This window comes from Dermacentor silvarum, chromosome 8, assembly GCF_013339745.2.
Source record: "Dermacentor silvarum isolate Dsil-2018 chromosome 8, BIME_Dsil_1.4, whole genome shotgun sequence".
NCBI classification, from domain to species: Eukaryota; Metazoa; Arthropoda; class Arachnida; order Ixodida; family Ixodidae; genus Dermacentor; species Dermacentor silvarum.
The window spans coordinates 49,195,728-49,216,317 of NC_051161.1; the positions used below are offsets into that span (position 1 = coordinate 49,195,728).

At 48.2% G+C, this 20,590-nt stretch overlaps 1 protein-coding gene across 1 annotated transcript in view; it reads left to right on the top strand.

Moving 5' to 3' along the window:
* Window positions 1–20,590, top strand: part of LOC119461182 (uncharacterized) — a 49,038-nt gene that overhangs the window by 9,646 nt on the left and 18,802 nt on the right. The window contains exons 5-7 of the mRNA XM_049672841.1: window positions 2,768–2,961; window positions 5,748–5,971; window positions 19,757–20,013. Of these exons, the coding sequence (XP_049528798.1) occupies window positions 2,768–2,961; window positions 5,748–5,971; window positions 19,757–20,013 (675 nt within the window). The remainder of the gene's footprint in view (window positions 1–2,767; window positions 2,962–5,747; window positions 5,972–19,756; window positions 20,014–20,590) is intronic.

A 20,590-nucleotide genomic window follows, 5' to 3' on the forward strand; every position in this document is an offset into this window, starting at 1 on the left:
TTCAGAAACATATGGGATTCAAAAAGGCAACAGATGAATCTTTCACCGTCACAAGCACTTTCTAAGGGTGCACCTTTTTGATTCTCGTTGTTTGACCCCGCCGTGAGAGAGAGAAAGGGAAAGAAAGACGAGGAGGTTAGCCAGTGTAAATACCAGCTGGCTACCCTGTGCTCGGGAAAGGGGTAAGGGGAAGAAAAAAAAATGAAATAAGAAAAATTCGCACAAAAACGCAGCTATGCGGAATTGCTTCACTGGCAGACAGATTCACACTTCGTAGCTTGCACAACACTGAGATTAAATATGCTCTCTGCAGAAATTGATCTCTCCCCCAGAAAACTTGCTTCTGACTGGAAATTCTCTGAATGCTCAGAAGCTGTGTCCACTGTCATCGTCCAGATATGTATGGAAAAAAAGCAACGTGTGCATCAGGAAGATGTAATAATAGTGCTTATCTTGCAGCAAGGCTTACAGTGGGTGTTGCTGTTGAAATTTGATCTAGGTTTAGTTAGCACTACACATTTATTTTAAGGCACCACATCAGTTTAGTGTCACTACTGTTGTCGTCTGGGCTGTGTAAAACTGCTAGTCGTGACCTGCACTGTCAGAGGATGAATGAAGTCACTGCGCACAAAAATGCGCTGTTGTGGACTGATGTTTGCCTATATTTCCAACGAGTATGCATTTTATTAAGGGTGGGTGAGTATTCGAAAAGTACTTATTTGGTATGTTTGAATATTCAAAACTAACCAACTTTTTCACAACCGAATGCTAAAATCTGGTTGCTGTTGTTCATCTGCTAAACAAAGTATCGCAAGTTATCAGTAGTGAGACAACATACATTATCGAAGCAATGTAGAAACAAAATAGGGTTATGTAAGCTTAGCTTTTGGTTTTGTAGCGGAAGCCTATATGACAACCTGTTAATTTCTTGCAGTCTGTCATTTTGGAAGGTGTCATGTAGCAGTTTTATCATTAATGCTACAATGTGTGATGTTTTCCTTGCATTCGGCCCTTTCGCAAGTGTCAACAGCTTACGAGTCCTTCGGTACCTTTTTTTCTTTTTCCACAACTTCTGACCTCTTTTCGGCAACCACTTTCTTGGCGTTTTTAAAAAGCTAGTCGTACAGCAGACATTCTTTCTTGGAAAGCTTGTATGCAACCAGGCTCTTAAAGTTCTTGAGAGGCTATTGGTGCAGATTTGTTTAAATGAAAATTAGGTAGTGATGTTGTGTTTAACCCTTTCAGACTCTGTGTGCACAATTGTGTACACTAAGGTAGTGCATCAACAGCAAAAGCACTGATTAAAGTAATTATATTTAAAATGTGTCACATATATCTTGAAACACTTATGATTGGGATTGTGCTGCAATTTTGGATAACATGAGCAAAATGTTTTCGTAGATGGCTGGTTGTTTTTGCTCGGTGTCAGTATGTTGTTCTATGTAGCGGGTTCACTTCTTTCATTGTTTTTCACAATGTCATGTATCAGGCATAATTTTCAAGCTTTTCAATACACCAAATAGTTTATTTTTCTCATATTTGATGCTTCTGTAGGGAGTTTTCGTGTGGAGTCCGCATTCTATAAACTTGACAAAACTGACTAAAGAATTGAATATACTGAATTTTTTCTGCAGCTGTACACTTTCTACGATTCTGAAGATGTAATAAATGTGGTGAAAGTAAAGCCCGTTTCACATGGTGCGAGTTTGCAGTGCGTTTTTCGCAAATGCGAAATTCGCAATCCCGTTTCACATGGATCTACGGCAGCTGCGTTTTTCGCATACTCATTAAGCATTCTGACTGGCGATGACGTATGAGCGAGCCGCCTCCTATTGGTCGTCTGTTTCCACCGCTACAGTGGCTACCACCGCATCTGCGTTTTTCGCAGAGATGTTCAGCACATCGAACATCGAAAAAACGCACGCACGAAGGGTCCAGCGGGCCTATTTTCCGCATTTGGTGTCTGCGAATTTGCAGACAAAATCGCACCATGTGAAACGGGCTTAAGTTTTCAATCAACAGGATAAAGTGGTGTCTGAAAGGGTTAAAATTCGTCGTTTGTCTCTGATATTTATTTTACACTAGTCAGTACAGGCATGGTACCCAACTATATCGAAATAAATATTGCTTCTGTAGATGTATGTATCTGCATTTGACTATTGAATGTTTGATGCTTACTATTTGTATTCAATTCGTACTCGAAAAAAAGTTGAAATTTGCCCATTTCTACTTTTTTATGGTTTTTGAGGCATCTTATCAGCTCCATTTCACTACTGTGGTTGTCTGGGGAACTTTAAGACTGCTAATCAAGACTTACAGGCTCGAAAAGTGCACAAAATGCACTATTGCTGACCAATATTTTTTAAATGAAGCACTAAAACTGGACAAGTTTGTCCTCTCAACAGATCGAAGGGATTCAGGGTGCCCTTCAAATTGTGGCAGTATCCAAGTCCTGACGTCAGAGCAAAAGGGAGTGGTTTGCAATGAAGTACTTGGATGCGAAACGCTCAGCTGTAGGAACACAAGAAGCCAATGCAGATCAGCCAGCGGGATTCACCATTAGTATTATCTCACTGCTCTTGTTACGTCCTTAACCCCACAAATTATCGAAAGCTGAACTTTGGGCTGAAGTGTTTGGTGTGTGACATATTCTCTCATCACTGTCTCTCACTTGCACTAGGTTTTCAGTGAGCTTAGGGCGAGGTAAACTTGTAGATTTTGCCATTCCAACCCATTCGGCCATTTTTGGACTATTGTTCCAATGCAGAGGCAGTGGGAACAGCCAGAAGGCAGAAGACCATGCGGTGCTTTTCACAAGTTCCTGAGGGAGGTCGAGGACTCAGATGGCCTTGCAGTGACCAACCCCCGCGAACGTGCTATCGCGTTGACATCGTGCTGGGTGTCACTGAGGATGTGGCGCCAGGTTTTACCCCTCCAGGACGCTGCTCGGATCTTGTCAGTGTGAGTGATTCTTGAGTTCTTTTGCAATTTTAATCTCCTTTATCATCATTCTATTGTAGAGAACTAGAGTCTGGTTGGTCTCGTAAGCAGATCGCGGTAGCTGAGTGGCAAAGTTGTGCTGCAGAGCTCAAGGACGTGAATTTGATTGCTGGCTGCTGCGGCCACATTCCGATGGGAGCGGAACGCAAAAATGTACATTAAAGGACCCCAGGTGGTCAAAATAATCCGGAGTCCTCTACTACAGTGTTCCTCATAGCCTACTATGCAGCTTCAGGGTGTTAAACCCCACAATGAAATTGATTTCAGCTGGTCATGTGTGGCTAACGAGTGAATTAGCTCAAGTGAGGAAGACAACACGAAAGGAGAGAGACGAATGCTGCTGTAATGTGTGTAGCTTGTAATGGGCCATGATTCAATTTGGACTGTACCCTATTCAACTATAGATCTTTTGGATTTCTGCTAACTCTCTACGAAATCTCTCAAGAGGTTTAAATTTAGGATGAGTAAATTTTATATTGAAAACTTACCACATTAGCCTTTATAAAGGAGCACGTCCTGCTTAAAAGTAGCACAACTGTATATTGCAGTCGTATCACAGCAGCCTTTGTAAAGGCGCACGTACTGCTCAAACGTATCACTCATATTGTGTTTTTAATAATGTATTGGTTATTTTTGTCTGGTTAAAATGCAGTGGTGGTCAAAGAAGACTATGCAAGGACAATTTATAATCAACCAGGCATCATGTTATGCATGCAAGATGGGTGGTAGTGCAATTATAGAAGCTGTACAGTTGCAATTGCAAGCTTTTGTACAGTTGCAGTACAATTGCAAGCTTTACGACGGTGAACGCAGGAGCGTGTGCCACTCGATGCAGGCGGAGCACTCTGGCGAGCGGATGGCACACTCTTGTAGTTTGTAGGTTCAGCGGATGCACTCTCTTGTCAGGCTTGCATGTTGTTGGGACTTGGGATAGCGTTTAGGCCGGTGATCCTTCAGCCAAAGGGATTAGTACATCCAGGAGTAGGAGTGAGAGAAAAAGGGGTTTATTCTACATATCTACAGTGGCTCCAAATATAGAAGCCCACTCCATGGGGGAGCACTTTGAAAGTCTCAGGACACCTCTGCACCCAAGGTGTCTGCTTATAAAACAGTCGTCTTCCCTAGTTGACCCGACTAGGGAATCTGATGACCTTGGTGCGGGCAATCAGAGGGGTCGTATTGTTCACAAAACTCCGCCTCTAATGTTGCACCCTCACCCATGCATTTGGCGCAACTGCATGGCTGTATGGGAAACTGAGTTTAGTCATCGTTCCCACGGTAGTAATTCCACGAAGTCGGCCCCTCGCATCAATCAGTGGCATCTCCGCTACGGTCAGCTTATCATGGTCAGTGTCGGGCACTGTCGCCAGGTAGGCGGCCGCTGATGAAGGGGGTGGCATCGGGGGAAACACTCAAAGGATGCGCACTGCCGATTTGGGGCGCTTGTTTGCTCGTCAACATCGATGTCAGGCACTATCGCCGTCTGGGCGACGCTTATGAAAGGGGCTGCCTTGATGGAAACAACCAAAGAATGCGAGCTGCCGATTCGGGACGCAACAGTGTAGTCTGCTGCCGTCACTGCCGTGCAACATCTGCAAATGACGAAACATCCAGTCTCATGCACATTGACCTACGATTTGCCTGTGGACTGTAGCAGGCGACGTACAAGCGCAATTAGGGAGTGCATCCGTTAGACCTACAAACTACGAGCTTGCGCTAGTCTATCACTAGAGTGTTGTGCTTGTACCAAGCGGCACGCGCTTCCCAGTTCTCTGTCACAATGATTGCAACTGTGCTTGGTGAAATGTAAAACGAAGTGGCACTGTACTTCGTTTCATACATAGCAAGCAACACTATGAAGGTTTAGGGAGACTTTTCTCACTGGTTGCATTCAGGACCAAAAAATACTGCGTCACATGAAAGATGTAGGTATGCGTCGTGTAATTCAATGTGAAATTAAGTCTCGTGCTTTTATGTCGCCAAGTGGGACATATTACTATGGAAAGCACTGTAGATCTAAACCTATTTACCACTGAACGAGCGGAGGGACATGTTTCTGCCACAAGCAGCCACAGCATAACACTTGCGCTTGTGAACAAAACATAGTGCGTCACGTACGTGTGTGATTTGACAAAACTTTACATCCACAAGTTGTAGTTGTAACATATGAAGTAATTATCTTGTAGGAAGCTTGGCAGATCAGAAACAACTGCGCTGCAAAACGTGGAGTGAAACTTGTGACCGCAACTCTCACGTAGCTCACGTAACATTGCCTTCTAAGTATGAGACAGAGTATAGCGGGTGTGACACCATCACTTGCCTCCTGATGGCAGCTTGTCGGAACCTCTGAGTTAAAATGGCAAACTGGGCGAGAAGGTGTGCATTCATATTACATGTGTGACGTGAACAGTGTTGTTAGACTTAACAAAAGTGGATAGATGTATCTCCTGCACAGCTTGTTCTTGCTAGGTGTCAAGACAGAGACAGCTTAAATTACTCTTTGCTTCTTCCATCCTGTTAGTTTCATACAAGAGTACAGTATATGACCATCGTGCCAGGTAGCACAGTAGTTCAGCTGATGTTGTGTTGGTTATGTGCGTGTTCTGGCAGACATTGCAATAGACTAGCCCAACCTACTCTTCTGTTGCCAAGTCTCGTACATTTTGTGCACTGTGCGTGCTTCTTGCGAGTGGGATGTGCAAGAAGGTTTCAATATTGGAATATTTTGCTCTCTTTTTTTTTTTCAGGGAGACAATGCGTTTTATAAATGGACCGTTTGACAAAAGCACACCACTGGTGTCGAAATCCCAGCTGCGCGAGGCCATCAGCGAATGCAAGACGCAGCTTTCTGCGACGTTGGCGCCATTCCTGACGGTGTGTGAATTTCTGCAAAAGACATCCCATTGCCGAGGCGGCGACCCGCTCATGCGGAGACTCCTGGAGGCCACTGCTTCGCAGCCACTTCCTGAAGGTGGGTCTTTCAGTGTAGCGCGAGTGCCGCTCCTGGCTACAGGAAAAGTACCGAAGGAAATTGTGGGTGGGGTGTCTACACTGAAATCCCCTCGCTTTATTTTATTCCGAATCGCCTTTCTCCTGCCATCTCTCTCCTTGCTACAAATTGCAGAAGGGGGCCGAGGCTATACAGTCAAGCCCGGCTATATAGCACTCGGGTATTTTGAATTATTCTTTATATCAAACAGTGCAAATATCCCCTTGAATACCACATGTAATAGTATAGGAACGTTATTTGTATCGAACTCCTGTAGCGGGGGAACGCGGTATATTGAATGAAGCCTGGCTGCCCCGTCGCCTTTCCCGCGATCCGGCAAGGCTGGCAGACTGCCAAGTGCCAAGCTAGCCCGTGCGACGCATAGCGAAATAGCAGTTGAGACAAGGAAAGCCAGGGGCAAAAAGCAAGCAAATGCCCATAGGTGGCGTTGCTTTTCCGCCACCGGCAGCACTCTCTCTCTCTCTGTCCTGCTGCAGCTCGATGTGCTCGGGGCATGTTTTAGAGCGCAGCTCTTCAGCACTCGCTCCTGCGTTGAGCATCGGCGTCCCTCGGCGTAACCGAGCAAACGAGCACAGCGAAGGACGATGGAGCAAATGCAGAGTGCAGTGGGGGATGAAAGGCGTTGATAGTGAAGAGAGCACAAGGAGGAAAGCAGAGGAGGAAGGAGGGTATGGCGAAAGCGTGAGAAGAAAAGCGTAGTGCCGTGCAAGATGTGTTTTGTGGTGACGATCGCTACAAGATGGCGCCAGTGTAGCGCGTGTCCTCTGTTCACCAATGATGTCATCGATAAGGCATGTGGCAAGCGCATCCACCAATACTGCATGCGCAGAGGTCTGTCTGTGGCGGCTGCTGTGAATCGTGGCCACGTGTCACCCACGCATCACCCACGCGCTGCCTCTTGCGATCTCCCAATCAGCGAGGCAGTCACGCCACACTTTGCTCCGTTTGCAACCTGCCGCATGAGACAGATTGTCCACCAGCCAATATATTGTTACGAAGAGTTGTGAAGAAATGGTTTTATTTCACAGGAGATGGGCGATGATCGGAGCGTGATCGTAGCGCAGTCCGGCCTCTCGAGCTCTTCGTTCTCTTCTTCTTTTCTTCTCTCTTTTTGTGCCTGCCTTTCGTATCCGTTACAATATTGCGAAATGAGAACACATATAAAGCTGCACTCAACTTTATCGCGAAATGAGAACATGTATAAAGCTGCACTCAACTTTATCGTGAAATGAGTACACATATAAAGCGCACTGAACTCGGGAAGTATCACAATCGTCGGTTAATTCTTTTCGTCATTCCATTCGGCAAGCGCATTTCGGCATGCTTGCGGCACGTTTTCTGTGATTCCATTTGGAAATCACATTCTCCTGGGTGCGCAGGTTTTATTAGGAGCTTATATTAGTGCAATTTCGTGTATCGATTTATTGATATATCAAACTATTTCGTGATCCCCTTCGAGTTCGGTATATCCGGGGTTCGACTGTAGACGTCCCTAGCTTTCAGGAATAATGATCACAATGCTTACAGCTATCGCTCATATTTACTCACATAATAAATGCACTTTTTTCCCCGGAAACGGACTCGCAGCATGAGGGTGGTCTTGTCGATGTGCCACGCTGCTTCTTGAGAAGTTCAGCCATTGTGCTCCCCTTGTTTGGTACTCGAACTTCTTTCACCAGCTGTGTGCTTCCCTTGTAGCCGCCACTCTGTCACGCATGCACAATCTGTCCTCTTCCTCCATTTGCGTGTCATTACTGTCACCTCATTCTTCACTTACCTCTAAGTGTAATGTAAATCCTTTCTTAGTGATAAAGGCTGTGCAGTGCCATCTATCTAGCTTACCTTGATATTTCTCTTTGGGCCCCTTTTGAGTCCTCTGGTCGTTTAGAAAGGAAACGGTGCATACTAAACTGTATTCCTTTCTTGTCACATTACCTTTTAAACCTGAATATAGGTCGATCCCTTACCTTGAAGTAAAACACTATTTTACTTATTTTTTATTTTCTCTTCTTAGAATCGCTGAAATGCATTCATTTTCACAATGGCATCGCTCATCCGTTGTCAGAGCTGCAGTCCCAATTATCCGAACTTGACAAGGTATCATCGAAGCTGTTTGTGTAGCTGGCCACCTCCACAGGGCATCGCCCTTGGTCCCATCAAGCGACCACTAATACAGTCGAATCCCCCTACAACGAATGCCGCTACAACGAAATTTCCACCACAACGAAGATTTTCCAATTCCCCATCAGCCGCCCATAGAAAGTAATACAAAAAAGTATCTTCATAACGAAGGCGTTTTATTCGGTATTTCCGCTTCAACGAACTTTTCCAGAACGAAAGTGGGACTGAATTGCAATTGGAACTGCCGAGTAGTCAAATTAGAAGGCCCTTCCAAATCTGTGACGATCACATGTCCGCTTGAACGAGGTTTTTGCAAACGAAATCAAATTCAAAGTACTGATTTACGCCACTACAATCTATAGCCACGCATGGTATCACGCGCCTGCGCAAGACTGCACGGGATCACCACAATCGCTGCCGTTTTGTGTGGTGTCCGGTCGAAATGGCTGCGCCAACGAAGAAGCGTAAATTTATCTCTCGAAAAGGAACATATAGATCGCCAAAACAGAAAGCGGAAGGAAAAAAAATTTCGCAGTTTCGCCCAAAAGGCGAAGCATCGATTGCGATAGCAGATTAGTAGACAGCTATACGAACTAAGGATCGTAATTTTATAGGCCGTATAAACTTGTAAACATTCGCCTACTAACTAAATTACCAAGCACGGTGTCACGCGCGCACAGGTAAATATGAATACATCTCGCTCGATGACTGCAGTGTGAACACGCTGGAATGAGAATGCGTGGCAATAGCAGCGAGCGAATTGACCTCCGTGCCGTCTCTCACTTCAACATGAAACTAAATGTCGAAAGCACAGCGCACGCGACTATACTTGCACTTTGCCCACATCGCAGATCGCTTTGAAGATGAGGCCCTAGCCGGCGCGCAATTTGTGCATGTCGCAGATTGCTTTCAAGTTACGACGGCCACGCTGCAGCCGCTGTTGTCAACATGATGCCAACGTCTCGTCGTCTGGGGAAAATGACAACCCGCTAGACACACTGACTCCGGCAACTGCTTTGAATGTAATGGATCCTTTTGACAATGAAATTGCGATGGCTCTTTTAATGGACTGTGAGACTCGCGTAATGCCTTTGCTTGCCGTGAAGTCTAAGAAATCCAGGCTGACCGACTTCTGGATATAAAACTTCCGGTAAGTGCAAGCTTGTCAAGTTTGCCGACTTTGTCATAAGTATGCAATGAAATTGTGATAATTCAAACCGCTTCGTTCCGACGGTGCATGTGCCACAAAATGAGTGTTTCGCGATCGGCCGGGCACGCGCGTTGGTTTAGACGTCAGCCACAGTAAAACCTCGGTGATACGAATCTCGCGGGGTCGCGTGAAATATTCGTGTCACCCAAAATTCGTATCATCAAAAGACACAATATCAAGAAAAATGAATTTATTTTTACCAGAAATGATTTCTAATAGTGGAATCCCATTGATGCCTTCCTCGCTGCTGCGTTTTCCCGGCTTCTACGTCGCGTTTTCGCGGTCCCGACCTTTTATAAATCCCATTGACTTCCATGTATAGTCGAATCTCGATAATTCAAACTCGAAGGGGCCCAAAAATTTGTTCGAATTAAAAGCACGACGTACGAATGGTGCGATTCGTGAAATATCGCGGCACGCAAGCACATATCAAGCGAGCGCTACAAAACTGCCCGCGCTCGCTTCGCGATAATGGCAGAAAACGAAACTTCAGGGAGCGGGCAGCGCAGGCCATAGAGTTTCTCACTATAACACCTAGAGGGTAAACTGGCACCATCGTCTATGCGAGTTTCTTAAAGGGCGCCCTGCTTTCATGGGAATGACGGGATATGTGTCTGCGAGGTTTGTGTTGGCTGGTGTTGAACGAGGCTTCGTCTAAAATGTGGATATGGCTACACAAATAATGCGTTCTTTAAATAAAGTCTTTATAAAAGGCTTTCATTCACCCATATTACATCTCTCAATAAAGTTTACTCACCTACAATGCAGAATCAAGCAAAGAAAAGCAAGAACAGACGACAAGTTGTTCCAAAGCGAGCGAGAATCTTGTCGTCTGTGCGCCAACTTTAGTGGCCAGCTGATACTTTTTATGCTTCATATAAGTGTACACCCAATAATATGTCCTAATTATGAAACAAAACATGTTTTTATGTAATAATAAAGCTAAAGCAGTATTTTTTTTTTGTGCTGTTTTAGCAGGGAACGAATCATTGTGACAGACGGAACGGTGCTAGCCAGGCGCGTCTTCAAGGTGTTCTGGCTCTCCCAAGAACGATGCCAATCCGAAGTCACAATATACCGGCATTCCCATGGATACCACAGCGCAGAAGCGCCAGTTTTCCCTCTAGGTAATATAGTGAGAAACTCTATGGCGCACGATGGTGCCCCTATTGTATTGATACCACTGTCGAGAACAGACGCAGCCACAAAACTTCGTTCCCTCGCACGCGAGCTTACGCAGACTTTGGAACACCAGTGACTTCAGCAACACACACCTCCACAGATTGGATCCATGTCTGCAACTCCGTCTTCCACCAGGGTTACCACGAGCGGAAGCAACACTTCTGTGCCGCCTGTGGCTCGGCGTGGCATTCACGAACGCCTATTCCTTCCGCATTGGAATGGCTGACAACCCTGCTTGCGACAACTGTGGCCGCGAGGAGACAATCAAGCACCTACTCTGTGACTGTCCCCGCTACAATGTGGCAAGAAAAGTGCTCGTGACTGCGCTTGAAAAACTGGACAATCGCCCCCTCACAGAAGAAAAAGTTTTAGGACACTGGTCTAGATGCACTTCGGCACTCAAGGCCTTAAGGGCTCTGCTGAAGTTTTTAAGGGCTTGTGAATTGTGCGACCGGCTTTGAACGTTGTAGCGCGTAGGGTCGCGTTATTGCGCAAATTTTCTTACTTCAATTTTTTTTTTTCTTCTTCTTCTATCACCTTTTATTCCCTTTGCCCCTTTCCCCAGTACAGGGTAGCAAGCTGGTATTCACACTGGCTAACCTCCTTGTCTTTCCTTCTTTCTCTCTCTCTCTCTCTCTATGGCTCAGGCACAGCGGGAGAAAAAAATTATTTTTTTTTCTCTCACCGTGCCTACGCCGCCCGCTCCCTCAAGTTTCGTTTTCTGCAGTTATCGCGAAGTGTGCGCGGGCAGTTTCGTAGGCGAGAGAGAGAGATTGTGGTTGTGAAGATGAAGAGGCGACACGGCGACGGCGCGTGCAGGTACCGTCGCAGATGAGGGAGGAGGGCGGCAGGGAAGCGGATTTGGCCTCGGCAACTCTGTCGCTTCGGTGGCTCCCCGCGCCCTTCCTCTCAACACCCTCGTAGCCAACGTTTATAGATACTTTTTCAGTTCTGGAACTCCGCCTTCCCAGTCGGGCGTCATTTCTTCCTAGGCGCTGAGAGGGCGCTGCGGTCGCGGGTTGCACAGTGTCGGCGGCAGCGTTCACGGCGTTCGCCAGTAGGCTGAGCTCAAAGTTGCGGCGCAGTTTGGTTCTTTATTCAGTGGCGCAGTTGCGTGTCCCCTTTACACGATTCTTTTCGCTTGCGTTTGTCTTGACCCCTGTGAGAGAACCTTGCCCTTTCAATGCGTTCGGTTTGTGGGGCTACTGAACACTGCGGCCGCGGACAGAAGCATTTCGTGACTCCGTCAACACGCTGTGTTTTATCTGATGTGCTGGGCTTAGCGCAATGGCAACATGCTTCGCACCTGGCTGTACCAGCGGGTACAAAAGCAACACTCGGAAGCGTCACTTTTTTGCGCCGCCATCGGATCCGGAGCTTCTAAGCAAATGGAAAAAGAGCTATATTCCCCGCGCGGACGAAGAGCTCAGCAAAACCAGCAAGGTTTGTGACGTTCATTTTCTCAAAGCGGACATTTCGAAGACGTTTAAGCATATTATCAACGGTGAAGTCGTCGAGATCGACTGGGCGTACTGGGCATTGAAGGAAGGTGCAGTCCCCGTTAACTTTCCCAACCTTCCCAGTTACTTGTCGAGAAAGCAGACTCGGCGGCGATCTTCGAAAAAAAGAAAGGCAGCATCTACGCACGATGTGACCACCAATGAAGCGCACTTACCTACGGACTGACCAGAGGAACTGTTTAACCATGAGGCGCCTGTTCCCCTGCAGTGCACCAATTTTGCTCAGATTGTCGAGAATAGTGCGTCAATACGGCTCCCAGCCAACTGGACAACGGCAGTACTCGAAGAAGAACCAGCGCAGCATCGACAGATTGTTTTTTTACGTGGCCGGAATGAAAGCGGGGGCGTGCACAATCCTGAAGAGCGTTGTTGTGCGGGACGATATCACCTATGTTGTCCACGCAAATTGAAGGCTGCTCCGACAGTCGTCGTTTGATGTAGAGATTCGTTCTCTGCAAGATCTAGAAGCCCTGCTGCAGATTGTACACAATCACTTTTTTGCACTATTTTGCAGGCACTTTTTTGCACGACTGAAGTGCCAAGAAAATGACAGTGCAGTTCGTGCACAAAGGGAACGTAAGAAAGCGAAACTTGTCTAGCAAGAACCGTGACCGCAGAAGTTTCCCCAAGGCAATGTAGTTTGTGAACGCTATTGTTAATAAAGTTCCTCTTTTTCCCATTTTTAAAACAGTAACTGCAGGAATCTAAGGTAAGGTTTGACCTTGGGCTAGTTGGTTCTTCTTCCTCGTGTTCGCGCACGGATCATGCTCATACAATCACTGTGTACTGCGTGTGCATCGCGATACATATGTATTGGGCAAGCCCATGTCGAATATTTCTTGAAAGTAGAATGAGCGTGGAGAATTTTGGATGGAATAATACAAGGTAGCACTCGATGGTTCCGAGTTGTGCAGTCGCTGAACTTGAAGCGGGCAGCCAGCTCTTGAGGCTCAGAAACTAAGCTACGCGGATGTCTACCATAAAGAATACAGTTGTTCCGCACGGCTGTAAGGAAATACCATTCGTGCTGCAATAGATTCGCACGATTGGCATGGCAAGTGAATTCGTGTGCACACTTGACAGCCACTGCTGCGCGAACGTTTGTTTAAAACGCTGTCATTCTTGATATTGTTTGGCAATATTTTACCCACCGCTCAAAATCCCTAGGCGTACACATTACTCCTTGCACAATACGGCTCGTTTCAAATAAATCGTGAACTGGAATAGCCGCAAAAAATGCTGAGCAACTTCCCCAGAACAGTTATTATTTTGCAGTACACAGCCAGAATTGGAGAGAACCTGAGACGCCCGGTGGAACGCTGCCCACTAGCAGACGACGCTCGCTCTCCTAGCGCAACCCGTAACCGCAGCGCCGCGGTGGCGAGAATCGCGACAGGCCGCTTTCTCTCCATGGGCGCGGCGCGGAGATACGGAACTGAAAAAGTATCTATAAGCGTTGCTCGTAGCCCCCTCACCTTCGATTGTCTCCGTGCGTGTCAGCCAATCCCGCCGGCCTGGCACCGCTTAGCCCGCTCCCTGAAGTTTCGTTTTTTGCCGTTGAAGCGAGCGTTCGCCGAACTGGGCCTCCGCCGTTGCTTCCCTCTGCGCTACAGCGTTGGCTGAGACGTCGGCACGTACACGTAAAGCCCCTTTATATAAAAAGTAGCGACACTCTCGTCCTCCGCCTTCCCTCCTCCTCGTTTCTCCTCTCTTTCGCGCTCCTTTCTTGACCACGGCGCCGCCTACACCGCTTGAGACACGTGCACTTGTTTATCTTTCTCTGTTGACACTTTTCACCGGCTAACAAATGTTAAACGTTATCGCTCGGCGCAGGGCGCACCTGCATGTATTGGAAGTTTCTTGAACATTATCGATGCGTCTATCCGTTGTCTGTTGTCACCGACGCTTATGTAATCTGATTGTTTGAGTGTCACAAATTGTGTAGTACTTTCTGGAAGACATGCGGGCACCAGGGATTACTGTCGAACCTTCGATGACTCATGTACAAAAGCCGACGCGTTTCACCGGTGATCAGATTTCGACGATCGCCGACTGTGTTCGTCGCTATCGTCGTGCTCCTCGCCAGTCGGTAGACTCTTCTCGGGCGAAAATGGCGATGGAGCGCGATCGTAAACAAACACAGCCAGTGCCCGGCAGCGCGATGGCCTACGTGATGCCATTAGGCCAATACCGACGCGGCGTCCGCCTCGACAGAGCGTGCGAGGAGGAGGCGGCATTCTTCAAAGCATGTCATTACTTTTTATATAGAGGGACTTTACGTACATGCGTGTTCCAGCGCCACGCAGAAACGGCAAAGTTGGCGTGACGCCGCTGTTCTTTTTTTTTTTTCTCCGCCCGGCGTTGAGGGGTCTGGCCTAATGCCGAATTCCATTGGGAGAAGAGGAGCAGGGTGCCGCGCAGTGCGAAGTCGGGTGACAGCGCAGTGAGAGCAGGGACACTCGACCCGCCACTGGAATACGGCGGGCATTCGGAGAGCAGGTGGGAGGGGGACGTGTGAGGAGAAATGTACCATGTGACAAAAGCAATCGACGTCCAACCATTCTCTGCAGGAGAGCGGCAAAACACGCGTGATCGTTTTGTGATTTGTCGGGCGTAAGGCTGTCACCGTTTGCAGCCACGTACTACATACTCTTGTGCAGCGCGGACGCATCCCACAACGTTTCCGCCTGCGAAGATCATCTGAAACTGCAACTTGAATCTGAAGTTGAGCTCCAGCAGTGTGGACCAGTAAGCGTGCACCAAGCGAGCTAGAAGGAAATAGACAAAATACCCGTATTCACAGCCGGCAAACGCGTTCTGTGTGGTGAGTCACTGCTGGTATCACTTTGCGGTGACGTACTTAATATATACCAAGTGAACGAGCCACGAGAGTTACGCGGTTTGTATTCATTTTTGGTACCGCGGCATCGGCCAACAGACACATTCCTCTTCCCAAGAGCCCAGTTAAAGATTTCGCCTTAATAAAGAAACAACAGAGTGCGGGATGCAGTCTTGTAAAGCAAATCGAATGCATGAAATAAAAAACAGGAAGCGATAGGGTGTAAAAGCGTTAGCTTGAGCTAGCCATATCTGCTGCATTCTCTTGGTTATTATCGCGATCTCCAGCTTATTTTCTTCTGCAGCATGTTCACGTTGCTCATTCCACACATAACTAAATGAAGTAAGCGCGCGGAATACGTTACTCAAACAGCCGCGTAAGCGTGGACCAAGCGAGCTAGAAGGAAATAGACAAAATACCCACATTCACAGCCGGCAAACGCGTTCTCTGTGCGGTGAGTCGCTGCGGTATCACCTTGCGGTGACGTGGTACTTAATATATCCCAAATTATCGCGATGTTGGCTAATAGCAACCAAAATATCAGGCTCGTAGCAGACGCCCACCGCCTTGGCGCGGCTTCTGCAGCGGAGAAGGCCCACGGGTTCAGTACAGCAGCGCCGCGATGCGGGAGTTCACACAAAAAGCTCCTCACTCCTCCCATGCATTCGTGCAGCGCTTTGGACACTCTCCCATATTCTAGGTCACTCTAGCTGAAGCAAAATAAAAAGAAATGAGGAGGATATGACGGTTTAAGTCACGTGACTTCCTCCGTACTCCGCTTTTCAGGCGAGAGCAGTTCGGACTGCTCCCGGGTGCTCTCGGCGCAGCGAAACTGCTCTTGTTCTACCACTGGATGATGGCTCTTCCACTCCTGTGCACCAGAGCACAGGAGTGGAGTTCTAGCACCAGAGCTGACTTTGCCCACATCTTTCTAAATTGCCCCAACAAGCCCAAGCCCCCGTGGCGAGGGTCAGAACACCAGGAGCGATGGGAGGCTGCTCTGCGCAGCTCGCAACCGGACTTACAGCTTCGGACAGTGGGCTGGGCCAGAGGGGTCGCCGAAGCACAAATGTGCCCGGCCATCTAGAGCGGCCTGAGGGCCCATCGTCGTCCTGCTTCCCTTTCTCCCCCCCCCCCCCCCCCCCCCCTCACATGATTCTGTCGTGAATCAATAAAGTTTACCCATCCACCCACTCCTGTTCGACCACTGAAACACGTCGCCTCTGGAACGAGCACTTTCAGCGTGCTTTTGAGTGCTCCTGTTCTCCAAATGGAATTCACCATAAGCTTTTGCTCTATGGCGGTGTCCGGTCTATGGCGATGCCGGTCGGAGGCGCCGCCACGTGATTTGGCGCACTGCTGAGAGCATTGTCGGTGCGCTGTATGTTCGAATTAACCATCGCAAATGCTTTCGCGTTTGAATAACCGGGCGTTCCCGTGATACTTCGCCAATCTATAATGTACCAGCATGTTACGTTGCGTTTGAAATTTCGTTGCGTCTTGGTCACGTAAATTTAGCGGTGCAGCCAGCTTGTACATTGCAACAAGCGACCGATGCATTGCTACAAGCGACCGGCACATTGCAGATACGACGCACCCGCGCGGGAGTGCGCACCCATGCGGACCTTATCGTCAAAATGATCTGCGATGTTGACGAAAGTGCGCTTAGTGCCAGTAGCTTCGTATGTGCTGTGCTTTCGACTTTTAGTTCGCGTTGAAGCAAGAGACAGCGCAAAGGTCAATTCACTCGCTGCTGCTGCTGCGTTTCCGTTGCTTCACCTTTCGGGCGAAACTGCGGCTTTTTTTTTCTCCCTTTTTTTTCGTTAGTTCCTTGAAAAACGTATCAACGGGATGTTTTCTTCTTCTCCAAATCGTCAACGATCGCCTTCTGAAAGGCGTATAAGTGCGCGCACGTGATCTTGGGAATGTTTTCGCACGCCACTGAACACCTGAGTACGTCGAGTGCAGGGAGCGTTTTGACCGTCCGGGCTGTGCCTCTGTCGTCGTTGCTGCAGCGGTCCTCGTCTACTTTCTCGCTAAGCATCGGCTAGGCTGTGATGTGGTCCGGTCCGCTCGACGTGGGGTCCAATGAGAGATTGCGCAGCCACGTGACGTAGTCGGTTGCTTGGCGACTATAGATCCCGCCCAGATCCCGCTGGCTTGGCCCCCGCCGCTGTTGCTCACGCGTTCGTATGATCCTGTAGCGGCGCGGCAACACGTTTGGAACAGCCGATCTTTTTTTTTTTTTTTTTTTCCGCATTGTGAGCAATGTATCTCAGCCGGGGAATGTTACGAATTCGTATCACACCGAAATTCGTACCAGCCGGGTTCGTATCTTCGGGGTTTTACTGTATATAAAAAATGCTGTAACAGCGGCGCGAAATGCACTCTCTCGTAAAGTTGACACTTTATTAAACCGACGAAGGTTTCAGTTTCGTTCGCAGCTTTGCCTTTTGGCATACATAATACATACTAATTTCGCATCAACGAAGTTCTGGCACAACAAAATTTTTTCACATGTCCCATGAATTTCAGTGTAGCGGGACTCGACCGTAACATTGTACGGGGGTTGCATGCCGTAGTGCCGGACGACTCACATTCTGCCAAAGACCGCTTTATAAGAGGAGGGGTGCGTTTAGCCTATTTCTTTTTCAAAAAAGTATCTCGACAAATATTCTCTTTTATCCCCTTCAACGGCGTACACATTTGTGTACGCGACTTATTTTCGCAATTTCTCTGCAGTGGTGTCAAGGAATAGATCGCGAACATTAAGCTTATAGTAACTTGAAAATTCCGCTTACCTAATGCACCTCCATTTTAATTTTGAGTGCAATGTGTCACTATAGACGACCGCTTTGGTGAAGGCACTACCGTGTTTGACGGGCTGTTCGACGTGAAGCGGTTTGGTAGCAGCTGTGAAATAACCTTTTTTTCCTTTCTAGTAATGCTTGCAGCGAATAATTAAATTGTGTATGTACAGTAAAAGCTCGATGATACGATCACGGCTAATACGAATTTCCGGATGATACGAATTTTTCTCTGGTCCCGGCCGAGCTCCATTACTTTGCAACGTGCTAGACAACGGTTGTTACGAATCGATTTTCAGCCTGCGTCGGTTGATACGAATAAACGTCGCACCGACGGCCGCGAAAGAGAACAGCGCAGTCACGCGCTTTCTCTCCTTCTCTTTTGGTGCGGAGGCGCGGCGCCGGACAGCGCGGACTCCGCCACTGGGCGCGAAGAGTTTGAGGCGGTGGCGCTTTTGGTGCTTTTGTACTTTCCCTCCTTTTCTGCGAGCCGTCAGATGGAGTGGCTGCTGCGCTCCGGGCCACGTTCTTCGTGTTTGCGCCATTTTTCCTTGTCGCAGCGAGCTATGTCTCGCAAGCGGAAAGCACTCTCCTTTAAAGAGAAATTAGACATTCTTCGAAAGGTTGATGAGGATCCCAAGAGGAAGCGGACGGAGTTGGCTAAGGAGCTAGGCCTCGCAACGTCAACACTGAGCACAATTGTAGCACAGCGAGACTATCATGAAAAACGTGCTTTCGTTCAACGTCAACGCGAAGCAAGCGAATTCGAACACGCTTATTTCGAACATACCGCGCACCGACAATGCTCTTAGCAGCGCGCCGAATCACGCGGCGGCGCCTCCAACCGGCATTGCTCCGACACCGCCACAGAGCAAAAGCTCAGGAGAGACCCCTCAATGCCGCGCGGGAAGGAACGGGGGAAAAAAAAAGAACCCGCGGCGGAAATTTCCTTCTCTCTCAAATTGCAAGGTCGCCGTTTCTGCATCGCGCCGGAACAAGCGTGTACGTGCCGACTAGAGTGTTCTAGACAACCGTATTCTAGCACACACTAGTGCCGACGTCTCAGCCACGCGGATAAAATGGCAGTGAACCCTTCTCCTCTATTTTCTAGTCACATCTTGACCTTGCACGCTGCGGCAGCAGCGCAGAGGGAAGCAGCGGCGGAGGCACAGTCGGCCAACTAAACTGCCACGCCCGCAAACGCTCGCTTCCCGATAACGGCAGAAAACGAAACTTCAGGGGGCGGCTAAAATAAGCTGGCGCCAGCATGGCAGCGGGGGCGCACCGAGATGTGCGCACGGAGTCGAAGGTGAGAGAACTACGAGGGCGTTGAGAGGGAGGGCGAGGGGAGCCACCGAAGCGGCGGAGTTGACGCGGCCAAATCCGCTTCCCTGCCGCCCTCCTCCCTCACCTTCGACGGTCTCCGCGCGCACCCGTGTGCTTCGTTTTCTGTCGTTATCGGGAAGCGACCGTTAGCCGGCGTGGGCTGTTTCGTGGCCCGCGCTTGCTATGTGCTTGCGCGCCGCGATATTTCACGACTCGCACCGTTCTTGCATCGTGCTATGGTGCACGAATACTTCAAAAATACGCCCTTTTAATTCGAACAAATTTTCGGGCCCCTTCGAGTTCGAATTATCGAGATTCGACAGTAGTTTTAATTGTGTTTCGATGATACGAATTTCGGCTAATACGAATATTTTTCGTGACCCCGTGAGATTCGTATCATCGAGCTTTTACTGTAATTCGAGCAGTTTACTAAATTTATTTTATGAAGAAACGTAGTATAACTGACTGATCCCTAAGCAGATATTCGATAACTCTATAATTATAATGAGTCATCATAATATGCACAAGGAGTCCTTCCACTACCTAGATTTGCTTTCAATGGAGCATGCATTGCCTTGGCATAAATATTTGTAAATTTCATACATTTATCGAAAGTCTATCATAATTCGTGACTGAAGGGGTTATATGGTAGTCTGCACTGTTTTTGCTTTTAATACTGTGTATTAATGCAATCTCTCCTGGTCAACGTCTCTCTTTTTCTTTTACTTCTCACTTTACTAGGCTTGAAAGCCTGTGACTCCGAGGACTTGCTGTGCCGTCTGGAGTGCTTGCGGTTTTGGCAGCAAGATGGTGTGGTGGAGAGGATTTGCCGAGAACAGCTGACCATCCTCATGCAGCAGGAGCAGGAGGAGCGCAATGAAGAGCGACGGCAGACGGGCATGGAAGTGGTGCGGGTGGGTGTCAGCGGGCAAGCCTTCCTCGAACACCTGTTCTGCATCCTCTACCGGCAGCGAAGGATCCAGGAACTTTGCACCGAGGTGAGATGCTGTAGCCCATTGTGTGGGGGAGTGTGTGTGTGCATTTTAGGCTATAGCATAGATCGCTTATAATCCGCCTTTCTCACGGCCCAATGGCACATGGGCCGCTCTGCCTTGGCGGATTAGCCGCGAAACGTTTTGGAAGGGTCGCGCGCGCGGCCGCGCAGCCCTATCTCAGGGGAAAGTCCTCTGGGAAAAAAAAAAAAACGGACGCGCGCTACTGTAAACACTCATGCCGTGTAATGCGTTGAAACTCCACCAGTTTCAAATAAAGTTTTATTGATTCATTCATTTCACTGGTAGCTCGACGTCGGTGCGGTACTGAAAACGTACGTAGCGTAGGAACGTAAGACTGCAACTCCACTTTAAGATAAGACTGCACAGGGATAGTTGCCGCCTTGCATTGATAGCTATAATACCAAATTTATCGATAAACCCCTGCGTGCGTTACACTTGGACGGCACTTCATGCCTGACTTCACGTACTCGTGAAGTCGGGCGCGGTAATACTGGGTCGGTATATGAGACCAACAAAATGCTCACGCCAACGATTGGCCGACTATTCAGCGCATGGTGTC